The 19,861-nt window shown below is 43.7% G+C and overlaps 1 protein-coding gene across 1 annotated transcript in view; it reads right to left on the bottom strand.

The window, feature by feature from the left end:
- Positions 1-19,861, bottom strand: part of PANK1 (pantothenate kinase 1) — a 64,520-nt gene that overhangs the window by 22,605 nt on the left and 22,054 nt on the right. The window contains exon 2 of the mRNA XM_080911343.1: positions 7,929-8,281. Within this exon, the coding sequence (XP_080767469.1) occupies positions 7,929-8,281 (353 nt within the window). The remainder of the gene's footprint in view (positions 1-7,928; positions 8,282-19,861) is intronic.

Genomic DNA, 19,861 nt, shown 5'->3' with positions numbered 1-19,861 from the left:
ATTTAAAAATACAATTAATTTATTACCAGTAATAATATGCCTGTGTCACACACCAACATACATGAGATTGCATAACAACTTCTTGGAGGGTTGGAGAGATAGATCAGCTGCTAAAGACCCCGGTTTGATTCCCAACCATCTGTAACCCCAGTTCCAGGAGATCCAATCCCCTCTCCCAGCCTCTGTGGGCACCAGACATATATATTAAAGGGTCTCTAGCCAGCCCAAGCATGGCAAACACAGCACTGGTGGGTCTTGTTTTACCCCCATTCCCTCTGCCTTGCTAAAAAAAAATACCATTAAATTACATTCCTAAAGCTAGTCACTGAGGCCCAGTCCCTTATTTGCCCATTTCCTCCCCGAGGCTGACTTCCAATGTCCAGCTATCAAAGTTTTAAGTCCAGCAATCGAACAAAAGCCCCCTTTTGGCTTCTCTAATTAACATGCCCAATCTTAGTTTGACACTTTATCGTAACACAGGTTTTCCCCTTTTTACCTTTATAAACTACCACTTGCCTATGGTTCACAGTTCTCTATCCAGAGGCAGTCCTACGTCCCTCTGGGACAAATATCACCCCCTCCCCTTCTTCCTTATCCTCTGTTTCCTGTCTTTGTCTCTTACTCCCTGCCCTTTGTCTCTCTGGGACAAACAAATTTTTGTGCTAAGAATTTGGTCTCAGGGTGTCTTGTACTGATACGGGTCCTTTCCCGACTGGTACACAGACATACATATAGATAAAATACCCACAGACATAAATAAATATTAAAAATTAAAACTTCTTGGGCGGGAGGGGAGGAGTCATGAGTGGAAAGGTTTAAGAGGCCATAGTAACAGTGAAGGCGCTGGTGTTGAGAACGCCCGTGAGAGCCACTAACTCAAAAGGAAACGCAGAACAGCAGAGGAGCTGAGGGGGCTGCGTCCATTCCCACACACTCGTCCCAATCGGACCTGCCCTATCTAATTGAAAGGGCTGTTTCCAAGAGTCACGTGGGATGGCTGCGCTGAGAGGTTTTAAAAATTACTCGTGACTAGTAAAATAGCTCGTGTCTTGGCTGGGGATGCAGTTCTGTGGTAAAACATTTGCTTAGCATAGGTGGGTCCTGCTGAAAAAAAAAACAAAACCACAAGTCAAGTCGAATCGCAAGTTTGGATACTTTTGGAAGGCGGTTGTGGTGCTTGCCTTTGATCCCAGCACTTGGGAGGCGGAAGCAAGGGGATCTCTGTGAGTTTGAGGCCAGCCTACGGTACAGAGTGAGTTCCGGGACAGCCAGGGCTACCACACAGAGAAACTCTATCTCAGAAACAAACAAGCAAACAAAACCCAAAACCCAAAAATCTTTTGGAAACATTTCCATGATTAATTTTTAAAGGGCAAAGCAAAGGCACGCTATGTGCTAATATTGAATGTTAAATACAGGCCGGGCTCAGGCTACATTTGCAAGTGGATTTCCTTTAGTGTGCTAGGTTGGTTTGTCAAAGATTACTAACGAAGGGGCCAGAGGGGTGGCTTAGAGGTCAAGAGCACTGCTGCAGAGTTCACACCTCAGTACCCATGTAAAACTGGCTACGGCCCTGCTGTTACCCCAGCACCGAGTGGGCAGACACAGGGGAATAGCAGGGGCTTGCTAGCTCCAGGTTCTTAAAGGCAAAAGAAGGATGGACAGAGAGCCCTGGATAGCCTCCTCTGGCTTCCAAGCGCACCCACCCACCCAGTCACAGGAGTATACGGCACCGGGAAGAACCACACACGCCTGCTCCCCGGGAAGATTCTGTTGACCTGCCCCCAAACCACTTTCTATCACTTAGCTACAACAGAGAAATGAGTTGCCAAAGTTTGCATATATGTTACACAAATGTATAATACATATACATATATATCTTTGTTTATTACAAACATGATACTTATATTAAATATTAATATATGTTAAATATAAATCAAAATGATCAAAATACAAATTCGTGATTTTTGTTTTTTCTCTCCCTCTCATTTGTATTTTTTATTTTGTTTTGTTTTGAGACAGGGTTTTATTGTGTGGTCTAGAACTACTTCTGATATTCAAGCCGACCTTAAATTTAAGGGAATCCTCCTGCCTCTGCCTCTCTAGCACTGGGATTAAAGCTGGGCTTCCCCACAACATACACAAATGATTAACACATTTCATTTCCAACTTGCTTTTCCAAAGGACACTGGCTCTGAGAGTCAAATTGTTACAGAAAAGGTTATTTTATCAAACCAAAAACAATCTGCACATTGATTCTGAGTGACAGGCTGTAACTGGCAGGATTCTTTTTTTTTTTTCACAAAACAGATCTAATAGAGACCTGAGAGAGATACATTTTAAACAAGCTTAGTGAATGAGAATTCTAACCTCAAAGATAGGTTTTTCCTCTCTAGCCAATAAAAGAGGCCAATTATGAGGTGGAACATCAAACCGGAAGAGAGTGGGGAATGTCATGATCTACACTATTTTACACCTGCAATAATACAAATCCATCCCCAGGTTAATAATGGGAACCAATCTATCAAATATGCACAAGTGATCTGCTTAGATGGGAGGTCTTGTGTTCAAATGATCCAGCCTTACCCTTTTCTCAGGATTTTCCACCCAACTTTTCACACTGTTCCTTTATAAGATTTTTTTCTTTTTGCTGTTCCCTTTGTGTATGTGTATATGAGGGAGGTATATGCATGTACCATGTGTGTGCTGAGGTGTGTGCCTGTGAACCTGTGTGCAGACTAGATAGAGAAGGGCCTAGGGTACCTCCACCATTTCCTGGCTAGGCTGAGAGTCAGCAAAGCTTAAGAAGCCTCCTGTTTGTGGCATTCCCTTTCGCCCAGGATTGGGGTTACAGGCACATGTGCACCCACGCCTGGTTTTCTTAAAGAGGGGCTGAGTTCAGTGAGTTGTGGTAGCACAGTGAGCACTCTGAAGGAACTGCTAAGCTCCCAGAAAGTCTTTACATTAAATCCTGTATGAAAGCATCTTTTCCCCTAATTGCATCAGCTAAAGGTCATCGTCATAGTCTTCTTATTCAAAGCATGGATCTTACTTTTTAAAAAAAATCAAAAGAATATCTTCTAGTATCTACTAATGTTAGCCTTGGGCTGAACAAAACTCAAACGTGTTCTGTACAGAGAAAACAGCATTGGCTTTGTTTTTCCCTCTATATATTCTGTTGTTAAGAATATGTTGCATTATTATTAATACTCTTGTTGATGTTAAGAAAAGTGTGAAACATGGCAGTGAATGAAATATTAGGACTGGCTGATAAGATATCCAGCTAGAAAATTAACCTTAATCTACACTGATGCGTGTTGTTATGAATAACCAGATAGATCATGAGGAGAGTCCTGTTTAAACAGAATTGATTGTTGGCTGATTAGTGCATATAGCATCTAAGATTAATTTTATTTGTTTGTTTGCCTGTATGTGTTTGCCTGTGTGTATGTGTATGTGTGTGAAGATCAAATGACAAGTTACAAGAGTTGGCTCTCTCCTTCCACCATGAGGGTACTGGGGCCTAAACGTAGACTGTCAGGCTTGTTGGCAAGTATCTTTACCCACTGAGCCATCTCACCAGTCCATAGGACTAGGTATCTGTGTTCCAGCTTACTACATCATTAATTCTGAAGACTAATCTATACCATTCATCAACTTACTTAAGTCAGCAATAATCATGCCTGCTTGTAATCCCAGCATCTGAGAGGCAGAGGCAGGAAGGGGGTCAGGAGTTAGGGTGATACTGTGCGATCCTGTCTCAAAGAGGAAGTTTGGTTAGGACAATGATCTTAATATGTCCAATAGAAAATATGAAAGGGGGGGCTGGAGAAATGGCTGAGGATCGGAGTTTGATTCCCAGCACATGTGATCCCACATGGTGGGTCACAACTGTAACTCCAGTCCCAGGGGATCTATCTGATCCTCAGCTCTGGCCTCTCCAGACACTGGTGCTCAGACCTGCATGTAGGCAAACACCTATTCACATAAAACAAAACCTTTTAGTTGAAACTGAAGAAAGAGACTCTATGAGAAGGAAATAATAAAACAAATAAAGCCTGAAAATACTGTATAGAAGAATCTAATTTAATGATTACCTCGGCAGTTATAACCTTTCCAGGTTATTCTTTTTTTTTTCCCCTCCCACCCCTTTTCGGGTTATTTTAAATCGGAGTAGCAATTAACACTTCCAGAAATTTAAGTGCATTTACTATACCAACTAGATTATAGTTGTCACAACGAACAACTGCTAACTATTTGGACTCTGCCAAAAAGCTCTTTTTAGCCACAGTAATGGAGTTTTCAAACTCCAAAAGCAGTGATTTTATACAATAACATGACTCTACACACATGTGCTTCCTGGTTGCTCAAACTGTTTAACCTCAATCTCTCTCTCTCTCTTTCTCTCTCTCTCTCTCTCTCTCTCTCTCTCTCTCTCTCTCTCTGTGTGTGTGTGTGTGTGTGTGTGTGTGTGTGTGTGTGTGTGTGTGTACGTGCACGCACACACATCAGGTGGCCAGAAGAGGATGTTGGATTTCCTAGATGTGAAGTTACAGGTGGTTGTGTACTGCCCGGATCCAAACTCTGGTTCTCATGATTGAGTTGCAAGCAAACTTACAAACAGATAAACCATCCCAGTAACACCTAGACCAGCGATCCTCACCTTTCTAACGCTGCAGCCCTCTAATACAGTTCCTTATCTTGTGGTGACCCCCCACCATAAAATTATTTCTTTGATACTTCATAACTGTAATTTTGCTGCTGTTACGAATTGTAATGTAGACATCTGATATGTGACCACACTGAAAGGGGTCACAACCCACAAGTTGAGATCCACTGCTCTAGAGAATAACTTGACCCTTCCTAAATCTTCAACTTTCTACAACACCCAGGAGTTTGGAGTCTCTTTACTTCCGAGCCTTACAGTTACTGATACATTTGACTAAAACATTTCTTTGGCTGAAGTATTTATTACTTTTCCAGGTTTCTATTTCAATGTTACCTCATCACATAGAGACCCTCACAACACTTCCTAGCCCTCTTTCTCCCTATTTCTCCTTCTGATGCAGACATACACACATACTAAAATAGACCCACAGACACTCACACACACACACATATATATATATATACAGACACACACACACTAAAATAGACCCACAGACACTAACACACACACATATATATACAGACACACACACACACACAAAAATAGACCCACAGACACTCACACACATACACACACACACACACACACACACTAAAATAGACCCACAGACACTCACACACACATATATACAAACACACACACACTAAAATAGACCCACAGACACTCACACACACATATATACAGAGACATACACAGACACACACACACACACACACACACACATACACACTAAAATAGACCCACATACACTCACACATATATACAGAGACACAGACACACAGACACACACACACACACACAGTGTATATTCACTTGTTCTGACCATTGACCACCAAGGTGGTCAAAGGATTTGTTTTGTATATAATACTACTTGACACATAGAAGGGACATGATAAATTATTTGTTTAGTGGGTAAATTGCTGCACACAGAAAGAAGGCAGGAGAGCCTATCCATCCTCACAAACTTTGTACACAAGCACATCATTTATTCTAACAGGATGCAGAAAGGAATCTTTCTCAATTTTGTCTTCACATTGGCCAAATCACACTTATCATAGAAACTGGTCCAATACTGATGGAAACAGCTTGGCCAAAGAGCTTAGCAAATACTGCAGACTTGCCCCTGTTCAGTTCTATTCACTAGGCTCCAAGCACTGCCCGAAGGACTATATGACCTTTCTTCGTTCAGAACCTTAAGAAACACACTTGCTCATGGCCAACACAGATTGAGTAATCTTTCTCCTAGGACATGAGTAAACCCTGCAGAGGGATGAAGGTGTGACAAAGGTTGCATAAATCTACCAGGCCATCTTGGTTCACTTTAGGATCTCCAGTGCACAGACAGGATACTTGAAGGCTTGAGGAACTTACCACATTCTCACACAATGTCAGTGCTCTTCTGAATTAAAATGGAGTCCAAGCCCAGATCTTACCAAGCAGGCATTACTGTACAAAAGCATCTAAATGGCCAGCAAGCTCAAGTGTGTTCACACAGAGCAAGAATGTTACGATCACTTCCAATTCTCTTGTCCTGGATGCCCTTCCTGGTCTCCTCACATTGCTGTCACTGTTCTGCAGAAGATGCCATGGAGGCCCACAGCAGGAACTTGTCTCAGCGGAAGCCACCAAGCAGGCAAATGCAGAAACAGGACTAGAATTCAGGTTTGGTTTCCCCCACCCCAACTATGGCCTCAAGTCTAATTCTCATGGCCATGCCCCTTAACTGTTTTGCATGTGAGAACTGATTGGTTGCTGAGTCCTTCTGTGGGCAAGGGACCCTGTTCGTCAATTTAGTGAATGGTTGTATCAAATTCTATAGCTGTGCGGGACAGGGTGATACAAAGGAAAATGGCTAAAACCTGGGAGCTAATCAGTTTCACCCAGTGCACGTACAGTACAAGTCTGGGCCTGGTTTCATTACCAGCAGCCCACCCACACCCGAAAATTACTCACTTAAGTCAGTGAAGTGAATGGTGTTCCTTTTGGTAACATAATCTGCATGTTACGGCCTTATTAAACACCATCAATAATGTGTCCGTTCATTATGCAAGAGTGACAGATTTCCTACCAAGATTCAGTTACATTTGTCTGAGACAAACTGCAGTGTTACAGGCTTTGAAAAATGCATCCTACAGCACATCTCAGGGGTTTTCATCTGGGAAAAGGGTGAGCAACCCTAAAACCCTCCAACCTTTTCTTCACCTGTGTCCAAGCACTTGCCCAACTGCCTATACTTTCCGAGATAGACTTACATCTGTTCTTCAATTGTATGTGCACTTTGCCCCACCCCATGAAGCTAGACAGTAGAGAGATTGCTATCTTGACTGAGGAGATTCAGAGATTAGAAGACAGATGCTAAGAGATTGCTAAATAGAAAGAAGCTGGGCTGAATGTCATTTCTCCATGTTTGACACTAAGCCCTCCACACTGTAAAATGCTACTCAGTAATGAAGGAATTCATCTATAAACAATAGGGAAGTTGGTTTTGGTTTTGTCTGTTTTGAGACAGAGTGCTAGCCTTGGTCCTTTAGCCTCTACCTCCCAAGCACTAGGATCACAGGCTTGAGCCATCACAACCAGCCAGGTATTTTATTTTTGTTAAGAGAAACTTCTGAACGGCATTCACAAAACAAAACAACAACAACAAAACCCAGAAAACAAAAAATTCCACAAAAAAACTAAACAAAACAAAATAGACACACACATATGAGAACAAATGGATAGGAAAAAGTGATCATCCTTACATGGCTAGAAAGCCTTCCTGGGGGCCTCAGTCTCTGTACCCATAGGACCAGCCTCATGCTTATGTATTGAGTGTCTAGGGGAAAACCCAGTACTAACTGAGTAACTCTGAAGGTGATAAATATCATCCTGTTTCTACGTATGACACAGCAGTAACTGTCCAATCCCAGCACCATATAAATCATCATGGCAGCATATTTCTGTCACCCAGGTCTCGGAGAAAGAACCATTAGTTTTGGTTATTATCTTTGGCTACGTACTGAGTTCAGGGCTAGCCTGTGTGTGCTACAGGGTGATGATGATAACAGACATTGAGTACTCAGCAAGAGTAGGGACATATTTCCTCATTCAACCTTTCCTGGAACTGCCTACAAAGTAGGCCATACATTTGTTATCATATGGAAGAGGAAATACACGGCCATGTCCCAAGGTTAATGGTCCAGGACTTCGCATGAGATGATCGGACTGTGATCATATGAGGGACCTGGCTGCTCTAAGAAGGGCAAGCCCAACCTACCATTCTGAAGTCCTCCTCGAACTTGAAAGCCCCACCTCCCGTGGCACAGAGGGTGGTGTGAAGGCTGGAGAAGTTCTTCTCACTACCCATCTGGATGAACATGTGCATGGCACAGGTAGGGAAGCGGATGAAGTGCAGGTTCCCTTTGCGCCCACACATGGTCAGGTTTTTCAGTTCCAGATGGACGTCTCGGATCCCCGTTTTGCCATAGGCAGTGTTAGAAGTCAAATACTTTCTGATGCTCTTCAGGTTCTCCACTTCTTCCTGTTCTTCTTCTGCCGTGATATCCTTCGGTTCAAAGTAAACCAGCTTAACCAGGGTTCCACCGATATCCATGCCAAACCACGGGAATGCTGGGGGGACAGAAGAGAGAAGGATGAGGCCACAGGAAGCGACATAGGAAAAGCAGGCTCGGTGTTTGACTATTCGGTGAGGAAATGCATTCCACACTGAATTTCCTTGAAGTCAATTACACAAATCTAATAAAGCAAGCTGCAGAGAGACAGAGGCTCCTGAGGTACAGCTGTTCACAGCCACACTCAGAATTAAATGAGACACTGTCGGTGCTGCAGAATCCAGTCTCAGTTGTACCTTTGGGACTCAAGAACCTCACCAGTGCTGTTCCAGGGCTTAGAGGCATTTGCCTCATAGGTCATGTTCTACACGGTACACACCTGTTCAATCAGCACGCAGGAGCTGAGGCAGAAGGATTGCAAGTTGAAGGCCAGTCTGGGCCACAAGTTAGACTCAGTCTCAAAGAAAAGCAGGGGAGGGAGGAGAAGAAAAGGGAGGAGAGGAGAGAGAAGAGACAAGACAGACTGGTTTGTAAACAAAAAGGCATCTTTGAAATTTTTTCTTCTGTTTCCCAATACAGATTATCTCTATAAACCCTTGTCAAATTGTGTCTATTGAGATCTCAAAACCATCTATTTGGCTAGTAGCAGATCCACATAGTTTTCTACTCTGGGGTGGAGGGAAAGGTGTAGAAGAAAAATATCTCTGCACACAAAGTCTTCCCTAACCAAACCTTATTACTGACGTATATCACCGAGGCAACAGGTGGTAAGCAGTAATTTCCCCAATGATCTACAAACACGGGGGTTGGGGTGTATCTTGGTTGATAAGGTGCCTGTGTGGAACACACAGAGCCCTGGGTTTGATCCTGGCACCACAGAGTGACACAAGTCAGTAATCCCAGAGCCTGGAGAGAGGCTCAGACGTTCAAGGTTATCCTGGGACACACAGTGAGTGAAAAGCCATTCTGAGATAGAAAAGCTGTCAGGAAGGAAGAAAGAAAGGGAGGGAGGGGGAAGGAGGGGAGGAAGGAGGGGCAAGAAGGGGAAAGGAGAAAGGAAGGCAGACAAAATCCACAAGCGTGTAATAGCAACAAATTCCCCTAACAACAGCAAGTTAACAAAGATGCTATTGTCTTTACGAAAGTTTACAAAGAAAATGTCTCCAGTCCAGTGGGCTGGGGAGTTTGCTTGACCCAGCAAGTGGTAAGAAAAACATGGAAACTGTTTGCCATAATTAGACAATAAACTGTTTGCCCTTAAAGACGACACTTGCTGGCCGAATGTCTAAAATGCACTCCTGCACGGTTCATCAGATGTGAAAGGAGAAGCCCAGATTAGGACTCTGAGTGACTGGTTCCTGGAGCAGCAGTCAGGAGCAGCTCCCTCTTCTGCCTCTCTGGGTCTTAGCCTCTCTGTCTCTGAAGGGAATGAGCCTGTTAGAATAATCTCCAGCTCCCTCCTGCCTTAAACATCATGAATCCTTTAAGAAACATAAAGGACAAACTATAGATTTCCCAACTCTAAATACTGCCAGGAAACTTTCTTGGTGAAAGAGTCTGGTGTGCTTGCTTGCAGGTTGCCCAAGCAAGCCCCTGTGCTGCAGCTGAAGCCTGACTCAGCAAAGGACAAAAGTCACTTGCTAGGGGACAGGATGAGGCGGGGGAGCTTCTGCCGTATTTTGAAGATAACAAATTTGGAGAATGTGTTAAAACTACAAGTAACCAGGTGTGCTGGCGAATGCCACCTAGTACCAAAGAGGTCATCTCTGAGAGTTCAAAACCAGTCTTGTCTACATAGTGAGTTCCAGGATATTAAGAGAAAGGAAGGAAGGAAGGAAGGAAGGAAGGAAGGAAGAAAGGAAGGAAAGAAGGCTGGTCCTGAGCCAGGTATGGGATTCAGGTCTGGAGATGACTGTGATCCTAGCATCCTGGGAGTTGAAGCAGGAAGATTTGCCTGTTTTGAATTTTTAAAGAGCCTTGCTACCGAATGAGAGCCTGTCTCTACAAAACAAAACAAAATATTTTACTTATTCAAGGAGTAGTATAAGCCTGCCCCTTATAGTATCTTTAAGAATGATCTAATTGCGGATGGAGAGATAGTAGCTCCGTGAGGGGTTAATTGCACAGGCTACTTTTCTACTTTTCTCCCATTCCTAGCAACTGAGTTGGGTGGCTCACACAATCTCTAACTCCAGCTTTGGAGGAACCCAATGCCTCTGTTGGTCTCCTCAGGCACACGAGCACACATGTGTACACACAGACACATAATTTAGAGTTAATAGAAGTAAATCTTAAGAATAGAATGATCAGATTAACACAACTATTAAAACAAACTAGGAACCGAGGGTAAGTCATTTAACAAAGAAACTAAGAGCGTGGCTTCTAAAGTGGAACACTATACAGCTGTAAACAGGGGATTCCTTTCCCCAATTTTCCATTAACGAGACAAGCAAAAAGAGATCTAGGCAGTGTATACACAGACATAGTTACAGATGTTTATCTCCTTTCTATTTTGCTTCTGGTTTTGAGGCAGAGTCTTACGTAGCCCAGGCTGGCCTCAAACTCAACACGTATCTGAGGATCACCTTGAACTTTCTGACCCTCTGGAAGCTTCCACTTCCTGAATCGTGGGATTGCAAGAATGTGCCCCACGCCCAGTTTCTTTGGTTCAGGAGATTAAACTCAGGTCCTCATGCATTGTGGGTACGCACTCTATCAACAGAACTACAGCTTTTTCTCTTTGGTTTAAAATAGGGTGGGGGGGAGATGAATGAGAGAAGATAACCCCTATTTTTATAGATGTGAGCCTGCAGAAAGTTACACAAGACTCTAAAGTGCCAGAGATGTCGTGATGGACAACTGTCCAGGCGGAGGCTAGACAGGGAGAATGAGAAGACTATATCCTGGCAGCAGCTAAAGAATTCAGCAACAGTGGGAAACGAACTACATAAAACCTAGAGAGCATGACTTCTACACCAGTCATCCAGAACTGACCCAGCCAATGGATGCCAACCCCCAGGAGGAAGAGCCCTTCTTATTTGGTTAAATCTTGAGAGCAATGCTCTTCTGCTCACACTCAAAGCTCTTCCAGGCATGCGTATAAACTGCTAGTGTTCCTGCTTGAACCTAAGCTTTCCTTACTGCTACCCTGGCGATGGAGATAGGAGAGAAAAGGAAGGAGGAAGGAAGGACATTCCATGTAGCCGCCAGCGTCTCTCCCACCACAGATGGATGTCCAGATGCGTGGATAAACTCTACAGAACTACTGTGTCTACCAGAAGCCACGCCCATTCTAGACACTAGCATCCACCTCTTCTTCTTCCTCCCCAAACCAGATGTTACAAGCAAAACAAAACAAAGGGCTGGTCTAACTCAGAGGTAAGAAGCTCTCGTGTAACTTGTGCAAGGCCCTGAGCTAAACCCCCAGAGCGGGGGGACGTTGAAAATAAATACACCAGAGTAATCAACAATAGGAGACCACGTTCAAATTTCACAGGGACACTTCCATTAACAAGTGTTAAATAAAAATTACAGGAGGCCACTGTTTTGACTGGGCACCTTCCCTGCTCCCCAAAATTCCAGGCAGACAACCTACATGGAGACATTTACACCCATCAGAAACTAAACTATTGGTTTGACCTTCTGAAAAATCTGAATTAGAAAAAAAAAAGAGCTGGAACTCCACCCCACCCCAAACAAGCCAGCTTCTGCAAGCATGACTTTGAAGTTCCTCTGGCCTAGTCCTTACACGAGCAAACAATCTAGCTATAAGTTGTTCATACCTACAAGTCAAGCCTTGGACACTGAGGATTGCTACAAGCTGTGGTCTAGCCTAGCCTATTTAGTGAGCTCTAGGCCAGCTAGGGATGTAAGTGAGATCCTTTTCCTGAGAAAACAAAACAAAAGCTACAAGGGAAGAACTGACTTGGTGTGAGGCGGTCAATTGAATTTCTATCCTGCTGACCTTCCTCTGCCATGAAGGAAATGACTTTGAAGTGATGGATTTATTCACGTTTTATTATATTTTCAAGGCCCTTTCTGTCTGTATCAAACACTTTTGGTTGGCCTAGATTCTAAAATTGAAAATAAAGCCAACTGAGCTCAGTAACCTTGGGACTGTGAGAAGGCCCAGTGGGTGAAAGTGCTGTTGCTAAGCCTGAATTAGTTCCCTGGAACCCACCCACACAGTAGAAGGAACCGACCTCAGACCTCCACATGTGCACCCTGACATGCACACTACGTGAAATAAATATATGTCTTTAAAAAAAAATCAATCATCTCAGCTGTTGTGATTCTGCCCTTTGGCAGCATAAGTAAATAAACCTTTGTTCTTCAAAGCAGAGAGAGTGGGGGATTACGAGCTGCTGCAATCGGCCTGGCCCGTTGTCACTAACAGCTCAAGTGTAGTAACACTGGAAGGTGAGCAAGCAGGCCCCAGAGAGTGAGAGGCAGAGCTGGGAGATTGGCACACTCCTGGTAGAACAATTAATTAGCTGTGACGATTTGAATGGCAGATAAGGAGCACACCTGAAGAATGAGCTGGAAGTCAAATGTCAGCAGCACCTGTTGGCTCTCTCCGGGTACCACTGACTACATCTTTAAAGTGAAAATAGTTGTCGGTGCAAAAATAAAAAACAGAGTGTGGTCACTGACCAAACGCAGCAGGATACAAAGTCTGGGGTGAGGGGACCCCGGGGTGGGGGGACATGTCAGGAAGTAAGAATGGAAGTCTGTGAGGTGGCGCATACCCAGAGTCCCAGCACTCAGTGGGTTGAGGTGGAGAATTAGAAACTCACTGCCGCCCTCAAAACACAAAAACAAGACACTTAAAAAATGAACAAGAAATATGAGCGGGACAGGGAAGCGGGGCACAGGAGTCACCGCAAAGCAATGTGACGCTCTAAGCTAACCACTTTTGGGGCAGGCTCATTCTTGAGCATACTCAGTTTGGGGGCATACTTCAACAAGGAAGAGTGGTAGACACACTTTGAGCCTCGTTCACCTCTAGGTCAGGGAGTAACTGTCTGAAGGGTTAAAATGCCTCCGGACGTGCTCAACCTGTACCACAGTTTTAGCTGCAGCGGGACAGGGTGTTTTGAAGGTACACTGGTAATACAAAAGTCAGTCTCTTGCCTAATAGCCAAGAGTCAGATCTCCGAGGCAGGGAGAAACCATCTGATGAAAGCCAAATCTGAAAAGGCCTCTTGGTGAAAAGGTCCACAAGCACTTAAGGCTGTCCCCCTTGTCCCTTTCGTGAGAGCTGCTGTCTTTCGCTGTTAGCTAAGATGTTCACACCAAGATGAGTTAAGGTGGTGGTTCTCAGTCTTCCCAATGCAGTGGCCCTTTCAGACAGTTCCTCATGTTGTGGTGACCGCCCCACCACCACCATGACATTATTTTCATTGCTACTTCATAACTGTAATTTTGCTACTGCTATTAATCATATGAATCTAATATGAATCTGATATGCAGGATATATGATATGCAACCTCTGTGAAAAAGTCATTTGACCCCTCCAAAGGGGTAGACACCCACATGTTGAGAACCTCTAAGTAAAGGTGATGGTGTTTGGTTTGGTTGGTTGGGTTTTTGGTTTGGTTTTGTTTTGATTTTGATTTTTAGTTCAGTCCTAGAATAAAAGATGGGAATGGGGTTGGAAGTGGGAGAAGCTTATACTGTCATTTCCCAGCAAAACCAGACTGATTCAAAGTGGCAGCCAGTAAACAAGCATGGAGGACACAAAGATCGCAGGCCACATGGCAAACACAAGGACAGGGATGTTAGAGATGTCAGGGGTTTGCTCTAGGGATGTGGAACGCGACTGGAATCAGACATGCGAAACTTATTCTGTATGAAAAGATGTACAGCCAAGGAAAGAAAGAGCCTGAAACCACACAATCAGGAAAACGGCTCAAGACTGACAGGAACTTGGATTCTCTAAGCCAGAAAGCAACAGATAAAGGTGAAGGGTAAACTCTCTAGCATTTGGTCAAAGGACAAAATTTTCCACGTTGGGGCAGGGGGGACAATCCCAGTGCCTTGGGCTCGCTAAGCAACTTTCTACAGGACCTTATTTTGGGTTTAGTTGGACACTCCATTCTACAAAACACAGTAAGCTGCCTGGTGGCCAAAGCAAAGGAAGTTGCATTTATAAAGTCTGAAGAAACCAGAAAAAAACAAAAAACAAAACAAACAAAAAACAAAAACAAAAAAAAAAAAAAAAGAGTAAACTGGTTGCTTCAAGACCTGGCCAGGGAGGGCCAGGGAGACAGAACAGTAAAAGGACTGGCTAATGGGTCAGTGTGGCTCCTTCAGGTTGTTCCTTGTGCGTAAAGGTAAAGCCACTACCACCGAATTCCCGATGTGCCGATTCCACGTGTTCTGTTTATCTTCTCTGGTGCTATGTGTGCTCATGAGTGCAAGTGTGAATGTGCCTCAGAGCGTATGGAGGTCGGAGGACAACTTCTGGGGGCTGGTTCTCCTCTTCCACTGTAGGATCCAGGGATCAAACTTGAGGTCCTCAGGCTTGTGAGGCAGACGCTTTTTACGAAATCCAACCATTTGACTGGTCCTCAACCTAGCCTGCTTGGAAGGTTGGGATAGTATCTTCTGCAATCTAGATTTCGTGGAAAATAAGTTAAACAGCCTTGTTTCGAGTCAGTGTTAATAACTCCAATGTGGGTGTCAGTTTCTGATGCGGCTTCGTTCAAAACAATGGCTGCCTGTAATTGTAATCTAACAGATATGGCCTCAAAGGGTGAGCACATCGCTGAAATTAAATGCCCCAAAGGGACATTCTCCATTTGGGGGCAGATCGCCCAGCAAGATTTTGGAGTCCTGTCTGTATTTTAGAGTGGCCCGTGTGACTCCAAACCAATCCTTTCTAAACAGCACAGCAGCGCTGTGTGCACTGACTTCCCCAACGTTTGTCTCTCTCCATTAGTATACAATGATTGCGAGGAACATGGAGAACAAATGTCTTGTCTTTTGCTCAGAAGTTTCCAGATCAATAGGGATCACACCCCAGTTTATTCAGAAACGACTTTATATTACCTAATTTAGAGCCCTGATTAGGCATCACCCAGATGCTGTGACTAGCCAGGACACTGTGAGGCAGTCTCCTTTGGAGAAGAGTTAGATGTATTTCATCTGTATGACAGCAGAAGGGCACGCTGCAGCAGTTGCTTAGGCTACTGACCAGATAATTCTGCTCTTTTCCTTTTAGGCCCAATGAGGTTAGACAGCAACCCCCGCCATTTGATCACTGACCTGGGCAGTTTTTGATAACTGACCTGGGCAGTGTTCCTAATCAGGCTATTGAGTTGTGAGTGTGGGTTCTTTCCAGGCAAAAGGGCATTCAGATGGTTGGAAACTCTGTGGAGCCCTTTGCCAAAACAGCAAGGCATAGGTAGGTTGCTCTGCCATCTGAGTCTCAGATGAAGAAGGACCACAGAGGACTCCCTGTCACCTTTCAGTCAACTTGCCTTTAAAACAAAATGTGTACTTTTACTTGCGTGTGTGAATGTACGTGTGTGTCTGTGGAGGCCGGGAGCATCAGATCCTTTGGGGCTGAAGTTACAGACAGTTGTGAGTCACCTGATGTGGGTGCTGAGACGTGAATTTAGGTCCTCGGGAAGACCAAAATACTCTCTTAACCAGAGTCACCTCTTCAGCCAAATGCCTCTTTAAAAAAAATCAAAATAAATCTAACACATTTGTTTCTTTGCATGTGTGTGGCGGTCAGAACACAACTTATGGAGTCATTTCTCTCCTTCCACGATGTGAGTCCTGGGTTTCAAATTAAGTTAACCCCACATTAGGGACCTGAGTTTTGTTTCTTTTAAGCCACTGTAATTTGATGGTTATCGTCATAGGCCAGACTTGCTGTATTAGTCAGTACTGAATTAGTCTAATGACATATGAGATAATCTACCTGCAGAGAGAAAAGGTTGGCTCCCACTCATGGTTCCAGATTCAGAACCCAGTGGCCACTTTGCTCTGAGCCTATGGCAAGCCTGTACGTCATGGCGTGACCGTGAAGAACAAGACCGACCACTCTATCACCCTGGAAGCAAATGTTAGGCAGCAGTAACCAGGTTTTCACAATCTCCTTTGGAACATGGACCCAGTAACATCAAACCTTCCACTCACCCTCCGTCACTGAAGTTCACTATCTCTGTCCCCCATAACTAGTGACTTGGACTCTCACGGAGTATACAACATGAATTCATGCTTTATCAAGAATGTTTTACAGAGAAATTGGAGAAATGGCTAAGTGGTTAAGAACACTGACAGCCCATCCAGAGGACCCGGGCTTGATTCTCAGCACCCACGTGGCAGAAACTACCACCTGGAACTTCAGTTCCCAAAGATTTGATACTGTCTTCTGACCTCCACTGCCACTGGGCACACTTAGGGTGAACATACAGACATGCAGGCAAAACATTCATATGCATTAAATAAATAAATGTAAATATAAAATAAAGAATTATCACAGAAAGGTGAGAAGTCAAGGAGACTGAGAAGATCGTGAGACAAAGGACTGAGATTGAGGAAATGTTTCCCAAGAGAAGAGACCATTGAATTTCCTTTGTGTGGGCAATGGCAGAAACTGGACAAAGGTAGAGAGGTAATGGATCTCTGTTGAAACGGGTTAATTCCCAGAACTGTCATGGACTGAATCAGTGAAGGACCTCCATATTCTGCGTGTGTTATCCATATGTTACCCACTCTGGTGAGGGTGGTGGCAGCTCGCCCCCCAATCCATCTGAGACTCTGGCTTAGCCATTGGCTTGGACTATCTGCGAGCTATTAGTCACTTTGCCAGTTGTCCTACCTTCTGACCTTGCAGGTGTCTTGCTAATTGTTAATTACTTTAAACCCTCTGGCTTCTTAGTGGTTGGCCTTAACTGACTGTTGAACATCAGTTACTAGCTGGTGTTATTACCTCTGACCTTGAAGGTGTCTCAAGTGCGGGCAACTGCATGGAGCTCTTTTTGATATCATAGGTACCAAGGAATAAATGGCTGCAATGTTCTTGAGTGGCCTCTTTCCTAAAATTGGACAGGCTTCTTAGAAGCTATCTTCATATGCAGCCTGGTGTACTATAACAAACTACCTTAGAAGCAACATATTAGAAGCAAGAATATTTAAGAATCAATATGTTCTTGCATGTGTTTCCCAGAGGAGAAAGGTCTTATAGACACTATCCAGATGGCCCACCATAGCTGCCCTTCTTCTCAGAGCCTGCTCTTCTCTCACCCAGCTGGTTCACTTGGCTGTCTCATACCCAGTGGCAAGCTCTCTTACCCATCTTCCTCAGTGCCCCATCCTGCAGGGTTTTCCCTTCAGTTGGAGTCTCGGTCTCACTATAACACGTGTGCCTTTGCAGGTGTTCGCCCCAGTCCTTTCCCTCTCCCTACTACCGACAGGTATCTGGTTCCTGCTTCGTGAGCTTTAAAACAAAGACTTTTTTTTTCTTTCCTTTCAGCAACCCTCTGTTACTTCTTTCTTTTCCTTGAGGTCAAGTCTGTAGCCCAGGCTATCTCGAAAATGGATATAGCCAGAGATGGCCTTAAACTCCTGATCCTCTTGCCTCTTTCCAGGGCTAAGGTCTCAAATGTGCACCACCACACTTGGTCTCAAAGTTGTTCCTTAAAGTCTCCTTGAATATCTGTGTGTTGACTTTCAAGGGTACATGGTGACCCCAACGGAGCATAAATGATCAAGGATAAGAGGAAGAATGCTGACCACACTGGAACTACAAGATGTTTCCTACTGGCTTCAGAAGTGATTTTAAAGATATAAGGGAGTTAGGCAGGGAAAAAAAAAAAAACAAAACTATCTCCTCTTGACTTCACAGGCTAAAGAACTCTGGGAAAACCTGAGACTTTCTCTAGTTAGCCACAGAGATTTAGAGGTCTTAGTGAGACAACACTGTCTAACACTCAGTCAGCAGCATAAAGTTTTGGCCAATGATGATAGTCCCCTAAGATCAGCACCAAAGTGACAGTACAGCCATCTTCCTTTGTGTAAATTTCACCATGCTCACACAGTGATGCAATTGCCCGATGACACTCAACACATTGAATTACACCTATGCTTAAGCAGCACTTCCTGGTTGTAAATTAGACATCTGTATGAGCAATTACTACTCCTTTGGGTATATGTCTGCCTCAATGACCTTGGAAAGTAACTTTCAAAGTTTCAGGAAGTTAGAATCAAGCTATGGGGTTGTTGAGATGGTTCAGCAGGTAGAGGCGATTGCTGAACACAGAAGAGTGGTTTGAGTCCAATCCTGAACAGGACTTCTACAAGTAAAGAAAGGAAAAAAGCCAAGTGGATAATCAAATTTCATGCTGAGGTACAGCACAGTAGTTAAGTACATACTTACCACGTATGGGGTCTTAGATACAATTACAGCCCAAACAAACACAGACACTATCTCTTTACTCAGATCTTGTCTTGAGAGCTAGCATTCTCTTCATTATGTACAAACTTGGTTGGCAATACATTTTAACTATTGGTTAGTATATAAGGAGAAAATGTTAAGAGGCAGAAGGGATCTCAAACTCAACATTCTATCTGATAAATGAAGGCCAATGAAGCCAGGCATAGTGGAAGATCCCTGGAATTCCAGCAATACTCAGACGACAGAATCCAAACATGATGAGTCCCAGACCAGCATGAAGTAGATAATGAGACCTTGTCTCAAAACATAAATAAAACATAAATAAAAGGGACTGAGTAATTCCCCAAGATCAGTCGTTAGAACAGCAGACATAGATCCCAGTTTGGTTTCACCAAGGTCAGCTATTAGAACATTAGACACAAGAACTCAGTTCAGTGCCATAAGCCAATCTTCCATTCTGCTAGGACAGTCTGAGTTGAGTTGTCTGATGCTCGCAACTAAGGGTCCTGATGGTTAAAAGTTCTATGGAAATGTTCCTTAACTGAGCAACTTACTGATCTGTATATGGAAGCAAACTGAAGGATTGCTCAGGTTCTGCCTGGGTCTTATACTCCACCGTCCCAAATGCATACACACTAAGTCCTCCAAAGCTGTATATCAACAGCATAAAAACAAAAGCTCAAAAACTCTATCTTTAAAGACCTTAAGATTTAATAAAGGGTTTCTGTAACACTCTGAAGAGACCTATAATTATTGTATGCAGATCTTTTAAATTTTTCATTCTCTATACAAAGAACCCAAAGTCAGTGTTTCTAGAAAGTCAATGCATGCCGAACTGCCTGAATTTAAATTGTAGTCATGTGGTAATTGCCAATACCACAGAGGGTACAGGTACTCACATCACAAATGGGCAGATAAACTGGTGCAATCTTTCCTGTGGGGCCATTCAGAAATCTACAACAAAAAAAAAAAAGTCCCAGATCCCTCAACCCTTGACTCTTCATTCCAACCCTGAGGACATAATTATGTGTCCAAAGAAATTAACATAAAACTGACAAACTCTGGTCAAGATGTGCCTCAGCTGTAGAATGTTTGCCTAGTGTGTACAAGGCTTTAGGTTTGATCTCCAGCAATTCAAACAGAAGATGAAAAACCCAGAAGCATCGGTGTCTAAAAATGCAGGACTGGATAAACAAGTGGTTGTCCATTAGCACAGAGGAACAACAC

Source organism: Micromys minutus, assembly GCF_963924665.1.
Source record: "Micromys minutus genome assembly, chromosome: 2".
NCBI classification, from domain to species: Eukaryota; Metazoa; Chordata; class Mammalia; order Rodentia; family Muridae; genus Micromys; species Micromys minutus.
This window is presented reverse-complemented; position numbering and strand designations above follow the sequence as displayed.